This window comes from Periophthalmus magnuspinnatus, chromosome 23 (assembly GCF_009829125.3).
Source record: "Periophthalmus magnuspinnatus isolate fPerMag1 chromosome 23, fPerMag1.2.pri, whole genome shotgun sequence".
NCBI lineage: Eukaryota > Metazoa > Chordata > Actinopteri > Gobiiformes > Gobiidae > Periophthalmus > Periophthalmus magnuspinnatus.
In genome coordinates, this window is record NC_047148.1 from 23,941,414 (window position 1) to 23,959,634 (window position 18,221).

At 49.2% G+C, this 18,221-nt stretch overlaps 2 protein-coding genes across 2 annotated transcripts; one reads left to right on the plus strand and one right to left on the minus strand.

Moving 5' to 3' along the window:
* The first annotated feature begins 518 nt into the window (after positions 1 to 518).
* car15 (carbonic anhydrase 15) lies at positions 519 to 4,790 on the plus strand. Its single transcript, XM_055231412.1, has 8 exons — positions 519 to 639; positions 704 to 733; positions 1,070 to 1,246; positions 1,351 to 1,496; positions 1,576 to 1,668; positions 2,121 to 2,187; positions 2,247 to 2,407; positions 4,305 to 4,790. The coding sequence occupies exons 1-8, from the start codon at positions 585 to 587 to the stop codon at positions 4,527 to 4,529; spliced, it is 954 nt and encodes a 317-aa protein (XP_055087387.1). The 5' UTR covers positions 519 to 584; the 3' UTR covers positions 4,530 to 4,790.
* Positions 4,791 to 7,672: 2,882 nt separating this feature from the next.
* Positions 7,673 to 17,813, minus strand: setd1ba (SET domain containing 1B, histone lysine methyltransferase a). The gene is made up of 17 exons (XM_033989382.2): positions 17,575 to 17,813; positions 17,289 to 17,425; positions 16,974 to 17,072; positions 16,462 to 16,732; positions 15,638 to 15,756; positions 14,161 to 15,279; positions 12,371 to 13,102; positions 12,127 to 12,303; positions 11,787 to 12,056; positions 11,628 to 11,706; positions 10,794 to 11,138; positions 9,504 to 10,706; positions 8,771 to 8,937; positions 8,560 to 8,685; positions 8,300 to 8,419; positions 7,990 to 8,127; positions 7,673 to 7,908 (listed from the first exon to the last, which is right to left on the minus strand). The coding sequence occupies exons 1-17, from the start codon at positions 17,633 to 17,635 to the stop codon at positions 7,735 to 7,737; spliced, it is 5,337 nt and encodes a 1,778-aa protein (XP_033845273.1). The 5' UTR covers positions 17,636 to 17,813; the 3' UTR covers positions 7,673 to 7,734.
* Positions 17,814 to 18,221: the final 408 nt, after the last annotated feature.

Below are 18,221 nucleotides of genomic sequence, written 5' to 3' on the forward strand. Positions count from 1 at the left end.
GAGCCAGAACCAGAGACAGAACCAGAGACAGAACCAGAGACAGAACCAGAGACAGAACCAGAGACAGAACCAGGGACAGAACCAGAGACAGAACCAGAGACAGAACCAGAGACAGAACCAGAGACAGAACCAGAGACAGGACCACAGACTTTAAAGGTTCCGTGTTTTAAACTTCAGGTGTTTCAGTTTCAGAATAAAAACTCTCATAAATGAGGCTGTGGTTTTGGAGCTGCTCCTCAGACTCAGGATGAATGCTGCTTGTTACTAGTCCTTTGACGTCGTGCTGCAGCAGAGGCGGAGGAGGAGGGTGGAGGAGGGTGGAGGAGGAGGGGGGGCTGGATGGGGCGGGGGGGGGGGGGCTCGGGGGGGCAGGGGGGGGGGGGCGCGGGAGCTGTCCTTGTATCAATGAGCCTGTTGATCACTGAAGACCACTGGTAATGACCGGTTCAGCGGTCAGACCCGGACCAAATAAAACCGGACTTTACCTGCGTCCCATTTAAGTTCATCTGTCTGGCCCACTGGTCCACTGACCCAGCGGTCCACCGGTCCACCGGTCTCACGTGTTTAACTGTGCGTTTGTGAAGATGAAGCGTCGGGCGGCCGTCCTCCTCCTGCTCGCTCTTTCATTCGTTGAAGCAGGTGAGTTTTGTGCTGTTTTTATGTCACGACTTTATCAGAAAAGTGACTGTTACTTCACTTTCAGACGATTACTGCTACGACGAGCCGTACTGCGGTGAGTCCTGTGTGGATGTGTATATAAGTATATTCTGAGTGTACATCTCTATGTGTGTGTTCTCGTGTTTCGAGCTGTCGAGTTTTTATTGCTGCTAAAAGAGTTTCTCTGTCGAGGCTCCGTTACAATGGAGAGAAAATGCAAATGAGGTCCCACTTAACACAATTGTCCCTTGTTTGATGACTTCACTTTAGTGTTGAGACAAATGTTAGGTTCACACACACAGGGGACAGTTCTGCACATAAACGGTGGTTGTGTGTCCGTACGGTGCACACACACAAACACACACACACACACACACACGGGGGACTGGTCATAAACGGTTCTTGTGTTTAGACCCTTACGCCTGGGGTGACTTGTTTCACTCCTGTCACCCGTTACTCGATGAGCATCACTCACCCATCGACCTGGACCTCCACATGAGCCGGGACTCCTCCTTGGACGCTCTGACGCTGGACGGCTTCGAGGAGGTGCAGGGGGGACACTGGACGCTGCAGAACGATGGACATTCAGGTCAGTTTAAGTTTATGTACATGGACATTTATCGAGCCAAACGTCTTCACTCCTATGACGTTTCGTCCAGTGACAGATTTTCTTTTTCTTTTGCGATGGGTCAGTGGTGCTGTCCGTGGGCAGTGGGATGTCCGTGAGCGGGGGCGGACTCCCCGGTCAGTACCACACTCTCCAGCTGCACTTCCACTGGGGCAGCCCGTCCACAAACGGCTCCGAGCACACGCTGGACTCCCGCAGATTCCCGATGGAGGTACAGTAGGGTCAGTAGACGGAGCTACGCCCACGCAGACAGTGACCGCTGCGGGTCCACTCACTCTGCTCTCTCTCAGATGCACGTGGTCAACATGAAGTCCACCCACCCAAACGTGTCCGCGGCGCTGGACGACCCCACGGGGCTGGCCGTCCTGGGCATCTTCATCGACGTCAGTGTTTTTTTACAAACATAAGTCACAGTTTAAGATCAGCAGCACGTTTGACCTCATTCTGTGTCTGATTAGCACGAGGCCACAGGGAAAACGAGGGGCCAGAGTGAGGCCAGAGTGAGGCCAGAGTGAGGCCACAGTGAGGCCACAGTGAGGCCACAGTGAGGCCACAGTGAGGCCACAGTGAGGCCACAGTGAGGCCACAGTGAGGCCACAGTGAGGCCACAGTGAGGCCACAGTGAGGCCACAGGACACTACCTTGACTCTGTCTAATCCAGAGCAGTGTGGAGTGAAATGCCCTGTTCTGTTTTAAGTTTGTCTGTAAAACTGAGACAAAACTTCAGCCTAAATGAACCTTTTACACAGAATAAAATCCACAAACTCGGTCCATTGTTTATAGTAAATGACGTCATGTTGAACTACAGGTCCATAACGCCTCCGTCACGTTCCAGGTGGTGTATGCAGACAACGTGCACTTCAGCTCCATCTCACAGAAGCTCTCGTCCGTGGCTCACAAAGGTAAGTTCACAGGTGGGTGGAGGGTGGAGTCTGTACTGTTTATGTTCTGTTTCCAAAAGGACAAGAGGCTAAAGTGAAGCCCTTTCCCCTGATGAACCTCCTGCCAAGGCACAACCTGAGTCAGTATTACAGATACCACGGCAGTCTGACCACTCCGCCGTGCTCTCAGGCCGTGCTCTGGACGGTGTACGAGGTCCCCGTCTACATCTCCTGGACTCAGGTCAGTGTAGAGCACGTCCAAATCATCGTTTTATTAGTTTTCTTCTTTTGTTTTGGTTTTTATGTTGGTAAAGTTATTGTGAAAGTCAGACACAGTCGAGAGATTTAAAAAAAAGAACAGATCAGTGGTAGAGATGCACAATAATCTCAATGGGACTTTACTGGTTAAGTAAAAAAAGGAAATAAAATAAAAACAATGTAAAAAAACGTGAAATGCAATTTTAACAACATAAATACCCAAGTTTCCACCTCACCCCACGGAGGACAGGTCTCTCACTGCTGTGTCGACCTCAGCTGGGGATGTAGTCGATCGGTGGAATACTTAAAGGATCTCCTCAATCCCATCATCTTCCGAGGAGAAGTCGGACCTGGAGGTGGACTCGTCTGGCTGAAGGTGGTTGGTGAGCAAGGCCCCGTAGGGTGGATGAGATTTGTCCTGAGTATCTTAAATCTCAGAATGTTGTGGGTCTTGACTGACACGTCGGGTGGTGGTCGGGGACGGTGCCTCTGGACGGGCAGACCGGGGTGGTCCCTCTGTATAAGAAGGGGACAGGACGGTGTGTTTTAACTACAGTGTGCGGAGAAGGAGCTGTGTCTCTGCAGTGGGTCAGACCTGTTCCTGGGGCATGTTGGACTCAGGGCTGCCCTTTGTCACTGGTTCTGTTCGTTTATTTATGGACAGAATTTCTAGGTGCAGCCAGGGGCCAGAGGGGTCCAGTTCAGGGGCCAGAGGGGTCCAGTTCAGGGGCCAGAGGGGTCCAGTTCAGGGGCCAGAGGGGTCCAGTTCAGGGGCCAGAGGGCTCCAGTTCAGGGGCCTGGAGTCAGGACCTGCAGCACTGGGGCAGTTTGCTGCTGAGTGTGAAGTGGCCAGGATGAGAATCAGCTCCTCCAAATCCAAGCCCATGGTTTTCCACCAGAAAAAGGAGGCGCCCTCTGCAGGTGGAGGAGAGTCTCTGCCTCAGGTGGAGGTTCAAGTATCTCAGGGTCCTGTCCTCGAGTGAGGGGAGGATGGAGCGGGGGATTGACCGGTCACTGTATCGTCTGTTGTGGTAAAAATGGATCTGACTCCAAAGGCAAAGTTCTCGATCTCAATCTACGTTCTGCCCTCACCTCTGGTCATGAGCTCTGAGTCACAACCGAAAGGACAAGGTCGCGAATACGAGCGGCTGAAATGGGTTTTCTCCGCAGGTTGGCCAGGCGCTCCCTTAGAGATAGAATGAGGAGCTCAGTCACACGGGAGGAGCTCGGAGTAGAGCCGCTGCTCCTACACGTCAAGAAGAGCAGATGAGGCTCGGGCATCTGCTCAGGACACCTCCCTAAGGAGGTGTTCGTGTCCCACCGGGAGGAACTATGTCTCTCTGGCCTGGGAACGCCTTGGGGTCCCACCAGAGGAGCTGGAGGAAGTGTCTGGGGTGAGGGAAGTCTGGGAGTCCCTGCTTAGACTGATGCCTCCGCGACCCGGAGAAGAGGAACAACATGGACGGATGAGTTTTGAGAGCAGAGTTTTCACATGAAACATGTCAGAGAAAAGTCACAGATTATCAAACGTGTGAGAAATAAAATCCCCCGATAAACGTAATGTCTGTAAAAAAACATGATCATGACATGATGAGTCCTGCCTCAAGAGTCAGGCACAAAAGTCTGTCCACTGCACCTAAAGGTCACTGCACCTAAAGGTCACTGCACCTAAAGGTCACCTCTTAAACCAGGTCAGCACAGACTTGACCTTCCACTAATTTACATCCTGCACCTTAAATAAAATCATTTCACTTTCACTTTTTGTTTTCAAAATCAAATGTAGTGTTTTTGTTGATGTAAAGAACCAACATGTTTGAAAATACTTTGTATAAAATTCTTCAGTTCAAATTTCTCCTGAGTTTTTCTTTCTCTCTTTGCAGCTCGCTCAGTTCACGTCCCAGATTTTCTCCACAGAGGAAGACGCAGAGCAGGTCACGCCTCTTCAGAACAACTTCAGACACATCCACCCGGTCTTCAGCCGCGAGGTCTCTGCCTCCAGGGACGCACGGCTGCTCCCGGGGGCCGCGGGGCGAGCGGGGCCCCCCTCTGTGGGACTGATGCTCTTTCACTTTGTTTTATTAGGGCTCCTCAGTCGAGCATTTTAGAACAAAACAAACACTGGAGATGTGAAAACAAAACTGTGAAGCCTTTTGTCCTGATGCGGTTATGAACACGGCGGTGGGGCCTTTACAAACGCGGCGGTGGGGCCTTACGTAACTGGACACTCTTGATGTGTTTTCTTTCATATTTTACGTCCTGTACAAACCAGTGGCACATGGAGTTGGACTTTAGTGTTTTTGCCACTTTGACCTCAGTAAACATCACTACAACTAAAAACAATGCACAAATAAAATATTCACATCCTCAGCCTCCGCGGGTCGTCTCATCCTTTGTCCAAGCTCAGGTCCTCCACCAGGGGCCCGGGAGCTCGGGTCCGGGGGCCCGGGAGCTCGGGTCCTCTCCCAAAGGCCCGGGAGCTTGAAGGTTCCACTGTATCTTTGCTGCTCCTGCACTTTTCTGGACTGAGTTGTCTGGTGTTTTTCCTGGATCTGCTGCTGCTCCTCCAGTTTGGGGGACACTGCTCCGAGTGTCCACTGACCACAGGCTCCACTGACCACAGGCTCCACTGACCACAGGCTCCACTGACCACGGGCTCCACTGACCACAGGCTCCACTGACCACGGGCTCCACTGACCACGGGCTCCACTGACCACAGGCTCCACTGAGGCCTTCACCTTCCAGACCTTCTCCAGATCTTCTTTGAGCCTGTGGTATTTCTGTAGTTTCTCTTGTTCCTTTTTCCTGATAAAATGTGGTAAATCTTTATTTTACACATGTTTGTGACTTTATTTCATTTAAATTTTCTGTTTGTTGTGTCTTTTTAAAGTCACTGTCACTTTGAGCATCTGAGTCAAGAAACAGAAGCTCCAGAGCCACAGCTTCAGTGTGTGTGTGTGTGTGTGTGTGTATGTATACAGGGGTGTGTGTGTGTGTACATGTGTGTGTATACATGTGTGTGTGTGTACATGTGTCTGTATACATGTGTGTGTGTATGTGTGTATGTGTGTGTGTATATGTGTGTCTGTATACATGTGTGTGTGTATGTGTGTATACATGTGTGTGTTTGAGACTGACACAGTTGTTGCTTCAAAACAGTTTTATTTTCATACATTTGTTAGTTGTAATAAATAGACTCAGGCCTCGTCTCGGGCCAGTTCTGATCTTTTGCTTCTTTAAACTTCACACTGCAAACGAATGTTCATAGAATTTACAACTGAAAATAAAAACCAAAGCTTGACACAAGCTGAATGTGCTGCTCTTTACGCCTCATTATGTCACAAAGATCAGAGCTGCTCCTGTGGCATTTACCAAAAACAAAAAAATATATATATTTATATCATATTCACAGTTACAGTATTTACACGTTAGAATTACAGAGCAAATCGGCAGAAGACGTTTCTACAAGAAACAATCTCTCAAAGGGAAGTGGAGGCTCCGTCCTGGTTCAAACCCTCAAGATTCCTTTCACAGTTCCCTGAAAATATTTTATATACGCAGTTTTTTTTTTTTTAAAAGAGGCTTAAAAATTCTGAATTCTAGGAAGATAAAAAAACCATTTATATCTTCTATACAAGTAATTTACACAATATAAACACGGGAAAATATAAACATGGGAGAAGGCAAAGCCGATGTTGAGCCGTGACTTGGTCTAAAGAGGGTTCAAAGCACAAGTGCATTCAGAAAAGAGGAGGCGCTCGGGGAAAAGAGGAGGAGGCGCTCGGGGAAAAGAGGAGGAGGCGCTCGGGGAAAAGAGGAGGAGGCGCTCGGGGAAAAGAGGAGGAGGCGCTCGGGGAAAAGAGGAGGAGGCGCTCGGGGAAAAGAGGAGGAGGCGCTCGGGGAAAAGAGGAGGAGGCGCTCGGGGAAAAGAGGAGGCGGCGCTCGGGGAAAAGAGGAGGAGGCGCTCGGGGAAAAGAGGAGGAGGCGCTCGGGGAAAAGAGGAGGAGGCGCTCGGGGAAAAGAGGAGGAGGCGCTCGGGGAAAAGAGGAGGAGGCGCTCGGGGAAAAGAGGAGGAGGCGCTCGGGGAAAAGAGGAGGAGGCGCTCGGGGAAAAGAGGAGGAGGCGCTCGGGGAAAAGAGGAGGAGGCGCTCGGGGAAAAGAGGAGGAGGCGCTCGGGGAAAAGAGGAGGAGGCGCTCGGGGAAAAGAGGAGGAGCTCGGGGAAAAGAGGAGGAGCTGTGAACGACAGAGGGATGGACACATGCAGAACAGTGTACATGGCACATCGTCTCCAGGTCTGTTTTACAGATATTTTCATCTACATCAGGTCATTCTATTTATGTTCATGGTTCTACACTGTGGCCTGAAGGGGGCAGTATTCTCTCATTCAGGTCATAAATACTCTCACTCACACAGTTTAAAGCCACAGACACGAGCAGAAAACACTGAACCTCGACATGACGTGGGCCTGTCGTTTTTGCATAAACTGAGGAAGCTGCATGATTGGCTGTGAGCTGGTGACCACATGACCCAAAAGTCCAAATCTGATTGGCAGGACGAGGACGACGAGGGCATCAGTTTGAGTTTTATAAGAGGTAGAAGAGACAGAATAAAACTCTGATGGACCAAAACCTCAAAAACCAAAACCACAGAGTCTGATCCACCACAGAACAAGTGTTTGTGCAGCTAAAGAACGGGCAGGGGCCCGCGGGGGTCCTGCGATGACGGGGGGCCTGCGGGGGCAGGGGGCCCCCGAGAGCGGGGGACCCAACAGAGAGGTCTGCGCAGCTAATGGCCAGGGCCTGTGTTGACAATGACTGAAGGGGCCCCCGACGACAGAAGGGCCCGACAGAGGGACCTGCGTCAACCAAGGGGCGCCCAACAGAGGGGCCTGCAACGACAGAGGGGGCGTGGTCGGGGGGGCGTGGTCGGGGGGCGCGTGGTCGGGGGGGGCGCGTGGTCGGGGGGGGCGCGTGGTCGGGGGGCGCGTGATGATGGAGCTTATAGGACTAAATGGAAAAAGAGAAAGGGATGAATCTGAACCATGCTTAAATACTGGATGTGCTGACGCTGAGCGAAGGAGGCGGAGCTTTGTGGAAATGGGTCAATGGTCATATATTTATATATTATATAATCTATGCATTTCAAGAGCACCATTAAGTGTAAACAATGAGGAGTTTAATGAAGGGCTGGACAGACCAGGTCCAGTTCTCCCCGCTCCTCAAAAACTCAGGACCTTAAAGTCCAGGGGGCCGTGTCCAGGGCGTCCAGGGGGCCGTGTCCAGGGCGTCCAGGGGGCCGCGTCCAGGCTGGACTCAGTTCAGCGTTCCCCGACAGTTCTCTGCACCGCACAAACAGGGAATCTTCTCGTCCTCGATGGGGAACTTGTAGTCGTATGTGATTTCCTCGTTGACGTTAATCGGCTGTCTGGAGTAGATCACGATCTTTTTCTGAGACTCCACGGTGATGACCTTCGCATAACAGTTCGGCTGAAATGATAGATCATTGTTACAAAATCTCCTGAAACATTTCAACAGCAGAAAGGTGAAACGGACGTTTGTGTTTCTTACATTACAGCTGTGGTTGATAAATCGGGCGAAGTTTCCACACTTTGTTGCATCTATAATCGTGTCATGATCAACACGAAACATGTAACTGCTGCCGATTCCCTCCTCTTCATATCTCTTCTCTCGCATGTCAGCGATGACCTGACGGAGAAACAGTGATAAAAGAACAGACCTTAAAGGAGCAGCGTAATATTCAAACAAACAAACCTTAAAGGAGCAGTGTAATATTCAAACAAACAGACCTTAAAGGAGCAGTGTAATATTCAAACAAACAGACCTTAAAGGAGCAGTGTAATATCAGGTATTTTCTCACCTGTCTGATGTTTTGTCCCACGTACTCGATGACCATTTCATCAGCAGCGATCGGCTCCAGAGCAAACAGGCCCCAGTCGTGGATGTGAGACTTACAAAATCTAATCTTTTTCTTACGGAACTGAAAGCCACAAAAACAGTTGGTTTTAAGTTTGATTGTAAAAGTACGGCACATAAAACATGAATAATCTGATATAAAGCTGCATCAACATGATCGAGCTGAAGTTTAACACAGATGAGCAGCACAGAGCAGACTTTAACCTTGAGCTGGTTGAACTTGAGTAAGTCACTGTCACAGGCGAAAGAGGACAACAACCGCCGCTGCTCCGACCGCCGCTCCGAGCCCGCTCTGGTAGAGGCATGGACCTGAGCAGGAATACTCATCCCCTTCAAAACAACGAGAACAAATCAATTCAAGAACAATGGTCCTGCCTGACACAGATTATACAAACCAAAAACAGAAATAATTTACCTGTGTATCGACTGGAACCTCCTCTGACTGCAGCCGTGTGCTCTGGAGGTATTTGATCTTGTCCTTCTTGTCGATCTTGTAGTATCCTTCGCTCCGTGCACAGCCGGTCATGTGATCCCTCATTCCATCATCTCTGCGTTTCTTCTTCACTCCAGGGATATTTGTCGGTGCAAAGGAGTCAAGGAAAAGACTCACATGTCTCAAGACTAAAATCTGAAAACATCGTCACGTACAGGACACACTTCTACCACCAGGGGGAGCCATTTTACACCACGTGTCCTCGTCACAAACAGACCTGGACACGTGTTTGTTTCATTCACACACACAAACCTGCAGATTTAGGGTTAGGAGTTCTTCTCTCAAACTGAAAACACTGTTACCTTACCAAACAACGAAGTTCAATCTGTCACTGGACAAATCTTGAAGACGTTTCTCTGCTCATCCAAGTCTCTTCTTCAGTTCTGGTCAGATGCTGGTGGTTAAGTTGCCTGGATGAGCAGAGAAACGACTTCACTCCTACAAGATTTGTCCAGTTGACAGATTTAAGTTCGTTGTTTGCTCTGGATCAGACCTGGACGACTGAGGGTCTACACAGACACTGCTCCACCTTGTGATGTCATCATGTGGTAATACAGGAAGTGCTTTAATAACAGCGTGAATAACAGCGTGAATAACAGCGTGAATAACAGCGTGAATAACAGCGTGAATAACAGCGTGGCGTCTTAAAGGATATTGGGATGGTTGACCCACAGAGTGTCGTTGAGCCAGTCGTTGCCGTTGTCCTGCTGCAGCATCTTCTCGTAGGTGATCTTCAACAGTCGCACATCCTCTTCATCGATGCCTTCGTTCCAGATGTCGTATAGGATGGTCATCTCCTCGAAATCTGACCTCGGTTTGAAGTACGTGCGAGGGGGCGTGGTCACCGGAGACAGGCTCCCCAGCAGCAGCTCATCCCAGCACCGGCGCGCCCTCCGAGCGGGCTTCACTATCCGCTCTTCATCATCATACGACACAAATCCATCCTCAGGAGGTACGACCGTTTGAGGCTCCACCTCATCTTCCCTAAAGTCCAGAGTGGTACGTTCGGGGGACTTACTGGACAGGTACGTGTCCTGAGGGACAGACTCTGGGACGACCTTTAAAGACTCGTCTCCTTCAGAGACCGCGGGGGTCTTCTTGGACTTGACTCGTGAGGTCTTCTTCTTGGACGATGCAGAGTCAGATGGAACGGGCACGTCCAGTGAGAGCGCCGCGGAGACGTCGTCACAAACAGAGGTCTGGTTTGGCAAAGCGCTGACGGGCGGCTCTTTGAACACCGCTCCGTCGTCCACGCTGGCGGAGGACGTTTTTCTGTTGAGGCTTAGCGCTGTGGGGTCAGGGAACACAGGGGTGAAAGTTAAATCTCTTCCTGGCGTTCGGGGGATACCAGCACTAAGAACAGGAGACTGAGCGGGGTAGGAGAAAGGACTACCGGGAACGTGAGGGGAGCTAAGCAGCAGCCCGCTGCCGGTCAGCGGAGCGTCCCCTACAGGCGTGACGGGCACAGTGTCGGTGCTCTGGGACTTGCCCAGACTCCGAGTTTGCTCCAACAGGTCCCTGCCCGGCGTACGCGGGGTGTCCTCGTCTGTGGGGAGCCGAGGCCGCTGGGGGAGGTCCGGCAGTGAAGCGGGGGGCGGGTGGAGGAGGGAGCGCCCCTCCAAAGAGGGGTGAGGAGGAAGAGGGAGGTGCATTAAAGACGCTAGGGGTTTGGGGGCAGAGGAGTTTGACTCTACAGATGTTAGTGGAGCATCAGTGAAGGCCACTTCCTCCGGTTCTTTACCTTTGGGCTCGTTGTCACTGTCGTCCAGGACGCCGGTCGGAGTGGGGGGCCGGAGGTTTGACTGAAGCTCCCGAGACTTCAAAGCTGTGACATCACCACTTAGATCCCGCTTGTTCTCTAAAGAGTGAAATATTGGTGAATATATTTTTAAAATCATGTAAAAAGCCTCAGTGACCTGACCTGGACACTGCCCTGGACACTCACCTGGGGCAGGTGACGGCGGTCTGAGGGTCTCGGGCTCCGTGGGACTGGGGGGTCTCGGGCGGGTCTTGGCCGTGAGCTCCTCTTTGTTTTTACGATCTGGCCTGTCGTCTGAGAGCCGTCCGACGGGAAAGCTCGGAGCCTCGTTAGTCTCGCTCTCATCGTCAGAAGAGGTTGATGAAGAAGAGGAGGATGAGGAAGTGTTTCTACTGCCGTCCTCGACCTCGGTCCCTTTATCCTCTTCCTCCTCACTCTCCTCTTCCTCAGAGCTCACCTCGTATCCGGACGAGTCTGAGCTCTGCGACTCCGAGTCTGAACTGGCCTTAGACGCGACCGACTGCCCGTCGTCTGTGAGACGTAAAAAGACCATCGTTTGTGTTGAGCTAAACTCGTCTTTAGAACAGATTTGTTTATATGTGAATTACATGTGATTAAGAAACAACATGTATTTGTTGTCACGGTGACGATGTTTAAATGGAGCATAAATGCTGTGATGTCATAACAGTTTCACTGCACTGTTATTCTGTCAGATCTGAACCTTCACCTCAGCGTCACTCAGTTTTATTTCAGGATGTTATTTTCTTTAATTTTCTTAAGGATGCATTAGCTTCTTGGTCAGTTCTTTCATTTGTTGGATATGATTGAGAATTGAGCACAAATGAATGAAGAGCTCTGCGCTGTGTCAAGCTTCTGCATAAGGAGCAGTTCATTTTTAAACCACCAGATGGCGCTGTAGAATGCACCACAGTGTCAACAGTTTGGAAATGTGTTACACACTGAGGCGTCTTCCACACACTAACTCCAGTGACTCTACATGACTTTTTATGTTTTCATTACCTTCATCAGACGAGTCTGAGGAGGCTCCCTCCGAGGACGACTCTCGCTCCTGATCTTCATCGCTCTCATCTTCACTCTCCTGATGATGACAGCAGCACATCAGCGCCTCAGAACAACAGTGGAACATGTGACATACAAACATAAATACTGGAGTCGTACTTTGTCTGATGAGGCCGGCTTAGGCTCGGGTTCTTCTGGCTCTTCCTCTCGATCAGACAGAGACTCCTCCTTCTCCGAGGTGTCCGCCTCCTCCCCTTCACTGTCCAGTTCAAGAGGTCGAGAATGGCGTCTCTTTGCCGCTGTGCCGTCTCCGTCCAGTTTCCCTTCATCGACTGGTTTAGTTTCATCCTCGTCGTCGACTGGAGTGGACGGCCGAGCGCGTTTGCTCTCACCTGCGGCGGCAGCGTCAGGAGGACCTTTTCTTTTCACCTGAGACCACAGCACAGGTGTGAAAATACAGCATTTAGATCTAAAAACAAAACAAGATACTGAATCTCACTTTGAAAGACGGCAAACGGATGGCTCCTCGTAGACCGATGGTCAGGCCCATCCCCTCGTAACCTAAAGATTCACCCTTGTTCCAATTTTCCAACAGACTGGAGCCCATCATCTCTTTAGGTTTAGGTTTGGTTTCTTCTTCTTTACCTTCTGCCCCTTTCACTGGTGTCAACGATGCCTGCAGAAGAACATGTAAACGTTTGAAAAAGCATAGCAGCAGCACTAAAAACACTTTATAAACTTACCTTAGCCAAGCGCTCCTTCTTTTCCCACCACTCGTCAAACGCTCTGAAGGCCACCACCTCCACCATTTTACGATTGAGGTCCCTCTTCATGATGGCCTTCAGCTCTTTGACTATGACCAGCAGCACTCCGTCCACAGTGGCTTTATGAGGATCATCTTTTTGAGAATCATATCCAGGAGGAGGAACAGTTGGATTAAACTTTGGTACGCTGGCATGCTGCCACTGCTGCCCGTGGGCGCCCGCCGCGCTCATCGGGGCCGCGCTCATGGACAAAGCGGGGTACGGACCTCCGAAAGAGCCGTCCATGTAATGCGGGTAGGAATACGGCCCCCTCGTTTGAGCCATGCGACTCAGAACCTGCTGCTGCATCTGGAACGACATGGGGACAGTGCTCCACTGCTCCCATCGCAAACAGTTCATGAGCTCCATCTGCATGAGGGGCACCATGCCGTGGGCGTAGGGGCCCATGTGGAGCATGTGGTGGGGCACTCCGTGAGGGTCGGTCAGGTGCGGGTGCGCGGGGACCCCGGAGTGGGGTCCGTAGTGGTGGTGGGGGATGGCGTAGCCCGTCTGGTGCAGAGGAGGGAAGCCGGGAGGATGCAGAGCCAGCGTCTGCATCGGTGACATGGCGGAGTTCACTACGATGCCTTTGGCGCAGTCTCCGCTGGTGATGGGCGTACTCGGCATCTCATCGTCTGAGATCTCCATGTCTTCTCCTGATGACTGATGGCCCTGAGAAGAGCAGAAGAAGCAGCAGAAGATTGATTTATGGATGTAATGCTCATAAAAACTGTTACAAAATCACAGCCTCCTTATTCCTGGTGTATTTAACACGTCTCCAGAGCCTCAGATCATCAGCCTCACGTCTGTCAGTCTGACCCAGGGCAGTTAAGGCTACAGAACTAGTTTAATATTAATAACTTCTTTAATAATATTAACCTCATCATTATTATTCTGGTTAGGGCTGAGTGCCACAAACTGGTGAAAGGCCCATTACTCTCATTAAAACATCATTAATGTAATGATTATTATGATCTACAAAAAAACACAAGTAGAACTTTAAAAAGACATATTAAAATGTTTTTAAACTTGTAAAACAGATAAAATTATGTTTCTCCATGAGAAAAGTCCATTTAATTTTAATGACTGACAGCCACAAGTTTGTTTTTTTTCAGGCCTTGTTTTAAATTTCCATCATTATTAACGGCAGAAATGAAAGTACAAGCAGCACAAATGGATGGGAGTGGTGCGGTTATCCAAATGACCCGTTTGCACTGTTTACTTTGTGGTACAGTTGAAACGTGAGACAAAAGAAGCTTTGACCAATCCAGGCCGTCAAGCGTGTAAAACCAGGAAGTGTGGGTAAACAGTCAAACTGTTCTTCTCTATGAACACTCAAAAAGGAAACAGCATTCAGCTACACCAGGTAGAAACTGTTTAAATCAAGGCACAAATATGCAAACTGTTCCTCTCTATGAAGGCTCAGACGAGGAAACAGCACTCAGCTACAGCAGGGAGATGCTGCTGAAATAAATATGTAAATAATGTTTATTGAATCGACCACCCGAGCGTGAAGTTGAACTCTCAAAGAAATGACTTCAAAAAGGAGAAAGTCTTTCACTACTTCTGAAACTAGCCTCTACTTCCTGTCTCTTTCCAGTGTGTAACTGCAGTGTTCAAAACAAAAACACTGAGGTGTTACTGGGTTATATGGGTGTGTGTTTTGTATAAGCACTCTGTTAATGATCTGATGCAAAATGTATGAAAAATCTTAAAAGCCGTTGTCCTACCGTGTCCATTTTATCTGTAGGTGTGTGGCCTCGATAATGTCCATCTTTGTCACTCTTGTTCCTCTTGTCCCGCAGGGGCGAGCTCAGTCTTCTGTGGAGGGAGGCGGCCGACGGGACGGGCTCGTCGTCGTCAGAGTCCGGCAGCGGAGTCGGACTGATGTCCTCCAAACCTGTGCTACAAGGACGGGAGTTCTGCTGACCGCCCTGAGAGCTGCCTGTGTACGGGGGGATCGGGGACAGCTGAGAGGATGACGACGAAATGGGACTTCCTTCCATCCGCACCTCTGTATCCGAGTCTCGCTCCGCTAAGAAAGGCAGTTTTGTCCTTTTTAGAAGCATCTCAATCCTGGAATCCAGACTGTTTCGTTCTGAGTCCATGTTTGGGGAGCCAGGAGAGGGGCAGCGCTCTGGGGTTTGGGGAGGTGGGGTAGTTGGTTGCGGGACAGGTTCGGGTGGGGGCTCGGGTATAGGGGGAGTCTCTGGCCGATCTTTGGCCGTCACAAAGTCAGAAGGAGCTTCAGGAGGAGGCTGAGGTGGTCTCAGATACTCTGACTCCCTCTGGACTGGGTGATGGAAAGGCTCAGACGGGGGGAAAGCGGGGGGCAGGGGGGTCTGGTAGGGGGAAAAGGCTGACTTGAAGCTGGGTGTAGGTGGTGTAGGAGTCGTGTAGTTGTATGAAGGGGTCGGAGGTGGCGGTTCAGGCGGAGTGACCTGCTGCTGTTTGTAAGGGGCTTGTTCTGATGATGAACTGCGGTACATGTTACTTCGATACTGTGGCCTCTCTGGACGGCGGTTGTAGGCGTCCTGAAACTTGCTCTCGTGTCGGCGGGATTTGTAACTGGCCGAGCTCTCGGCGCGGTTGGACTGGTACGCAGGTGTGGACTGTCGCGACGAGTAGTTAGAGTCTTGAGAAAAGGGAGTACTGGTCTGACGGGGGGTGTGAGGCGTCCCCTGGGACTGCGGCGTGTCCTGCCTCAGGCTGAAGTATCCGCCCTCCGACGACAGAGGAGTCGTGGAGTTGCTGGGTGGTACGGCTCCTCCGGCGGCTCCTCCGGCGGCTCCTCCGGTGGCTCCTCCTGCAGAGCTGCTCTCAGACAGTCTGCGGATGGGCTCACAAGCCTTAAACACAAACACAGGGACAATAAGATCAGCATTTTTAATGACTCTTCTCACTGCACTTCACAAAAAAAGAGACGGAAGAATAAAATAAGTCACAATATTGTTTGCATTCATGTGTCATCTCCACAGATGATAATGATGGTATTGATAATATTGATAATGTTGATAATATTGATAATGTTGATAATGCCTGACCTGGTGCATGGACAAAGTGGACTTAAGGTGAAACTCAGCTCAAATATTAACTTAGAAAATACTAGAAAACATTGTTGTTGTTGTTTTTAAATAAAAACTTTAAGAGGAAACTGCTGCTCTTCATCATACTTAAAATGTACATTTCACATTATAGAAGAATTACCAAAATGGCTTCTGCGAGGGTTCGAGGGGAGACTTTAGCCTCCTCACCGCCCACAGGCAGAGTCCGGGGGGTGTAGCTGCCGTTCATCAGGAGCTGAAAGTATCTGAGGCGATTCTCACCTAAAAAAAACAAAAAACAAAAAAAACAACTGTGTGAGATTCTGTACTGATTAAACTAAAGTAAAAAACATTAAACAAGAAATATGTCACAGCATCTTAACAATATTAATTCACTCTATAGATAAATCAATGGGCCTGTTCTAGTCAAGATCAGTTTAAATTATTTACTATCCTTATTATACAACACCTTAATGTCCTTGTCAGTTTTAAAAATGGACCATGAGTCCAGAATAAAGATGAATAAAGATGAATTGGATATAATTATACAACAAACTTAAGGCAAACAAACATATAGAACATTATTAATGATAAAATTACACTGGCCTCATTTTAATGACAGTTGAAATAACAAGACATAATTTAATCTATAAATAACAGTCAGTAAATCATAAAAAGTATTAAATATTGAAAATAAGAACATTTTTATATATTGTCACATTAGTTTCACATCTAGCACAATGCAAAGGTGAGATTTATCTTGATAGTAACAGTATTAAAGGAGACAGACTGTTTGTTTACAAGTCTGAAATTATGCACAGTGGGAGTACAGCACAGCGGCCTCTGCTCTGGCCTCGTGGGAACAGATTCAGTTTGAAATAAATTCAATTATCTAATTCCCAGGATATAAACATAAATGTAAAGCCTTTAAACGAGACAGAACACGTGTGCAGTGACTGTGATGTTAGAGTGGAGCAGAGTGTTTACCTTTAGGATCCAGCTCCACGTGGATGATGTTTCCCATCACAGACGTGTTGTGCAGCGTCTGCACAGCCACTTTGGCGGCTTTAACAGATTCAAAAACAACTTTGGCAATTCCCAAGTGCTTCTTGTTTTTAGGGTTGTAAAGAATCTCAACCTCCTCAATTTCCCCAAACTTTTTGCACATGTCGGTCAGAAATCCTTCCCTTATATTATCGTTCAGTCGAGCAAACGTCACCTCCTTTGGAGGCACCGGCCCAATGTAGGAGTCATCGATCTAGAAAACAAACAGATGAAAGAGTCACTCTGAGTTTGAAGAACAGGTGACAGAGCCAAGATAGAAATGATCTGAAGAAACATGCGTTGATGCATTTGCTCTGGCCATTAACCAGGACTTTTGTTGTGTCATACTTGGAATTCTACATGAGTCAGATGAATGAAGGGGGTGTGTCTGCAGCATCTGACAGCCCCGTTCCCCACATGGCACAAGCATGGCTCTGCGCCTCACGAGACTCTACCTTAAACTTGGGGACAGGTAAGTCCGTCTCTTTGTACTTTGTCCAGAGGCGACCGATCCTCGGGTCTCGAACCGTCTCCACAGGAGGTAACCCCGGGTTCTGTGTCAAAGACAAAGAGGAGGACACTGCTGTTATGGTCCCAGTCAGAACTCACACTCCATGAACGTGTTTATGAGGCTGATTCTCAGAGCTGGACAAAGCTCCACACCCGCGGGGCCCCCCGGGTGCACGGCCCCGCGGGGCCCCCCGGGGCCCCCTCATCATGGAGGAGGTGTACTGTGTTACTGCTGTGTCCGGGGTAAATGCTGCTCTTACAGGCATGCTGAAGGTCTGTCCATCATAGCGGTAGAGTTTGTGAGAGCCTTTCTTCAGAGCTGGGTCAATAATCAACTTGTAACTTCTCCAGTGGTGACTCCGCTTCTCTGAGCCGTGGCTCTCTGTGCCGTTCAGAGCTGAAAGAGCCGAGAGCAAAGACACGGGTTTACAGCACTTTAAACTGCACATGCACGGGTTAAATGAGTTTAAAAGAATCACAGGCTGTGGAACAGCACACATCCCAGTCACGGAAACAGAAGGTTTGGAGAAAAGGGAAAAGGCTTACTTGAACTCTGTTTTTTGCCATGGTCCTCGTTCAGTCTGTTTCTGTCCCCGGGCTTGGACATGGTTCGTCCAATAGAGAGCTATTTCTTTATTTGACGAAAAGACAAAAACGCTCCTTTCGCCGCGTACATTACATGGTTTATCTTGAAGAATAGTGCCTCCTTTTAGGCGAACACATATTGTGCCTCTGTAGCTTCTGTCTCTCCCACAATACACCGCTGGGCTTATCCTCCGCACACCACACTCGCACTTTCGACACAAACTGTTTCGTTGCCTTTTGGTCGTTGAAGCCGCGGAAACGTCGTAGAATGTTAAACCTGAAACGAGTTAAATATTGATTCAGTGATTTTAGTTTTATGAAACTTTGCGTTAATTCCCGTCCATGTTTGTGTGGCGAATCTGCGGTCTGGATTAACAAATACACAGCGAGGAGCGTAATATTTTGTTCTGTGATTAAAATCCGTTTATTTTTACGATGGTCACGTTAACAAAACATTTAGAGGAAAACTGAAACAACCAAAGAACACGAAAGTCTGCGGGTTTGTACTTAAAACATGAGGTAAGCAGCAGTATAGGCTGTTCTTATCTGAGGATGGTTCCACAGAGGCGTCTTTAAACTGCAGGTACAATGTTTATGGTGTTTACCCC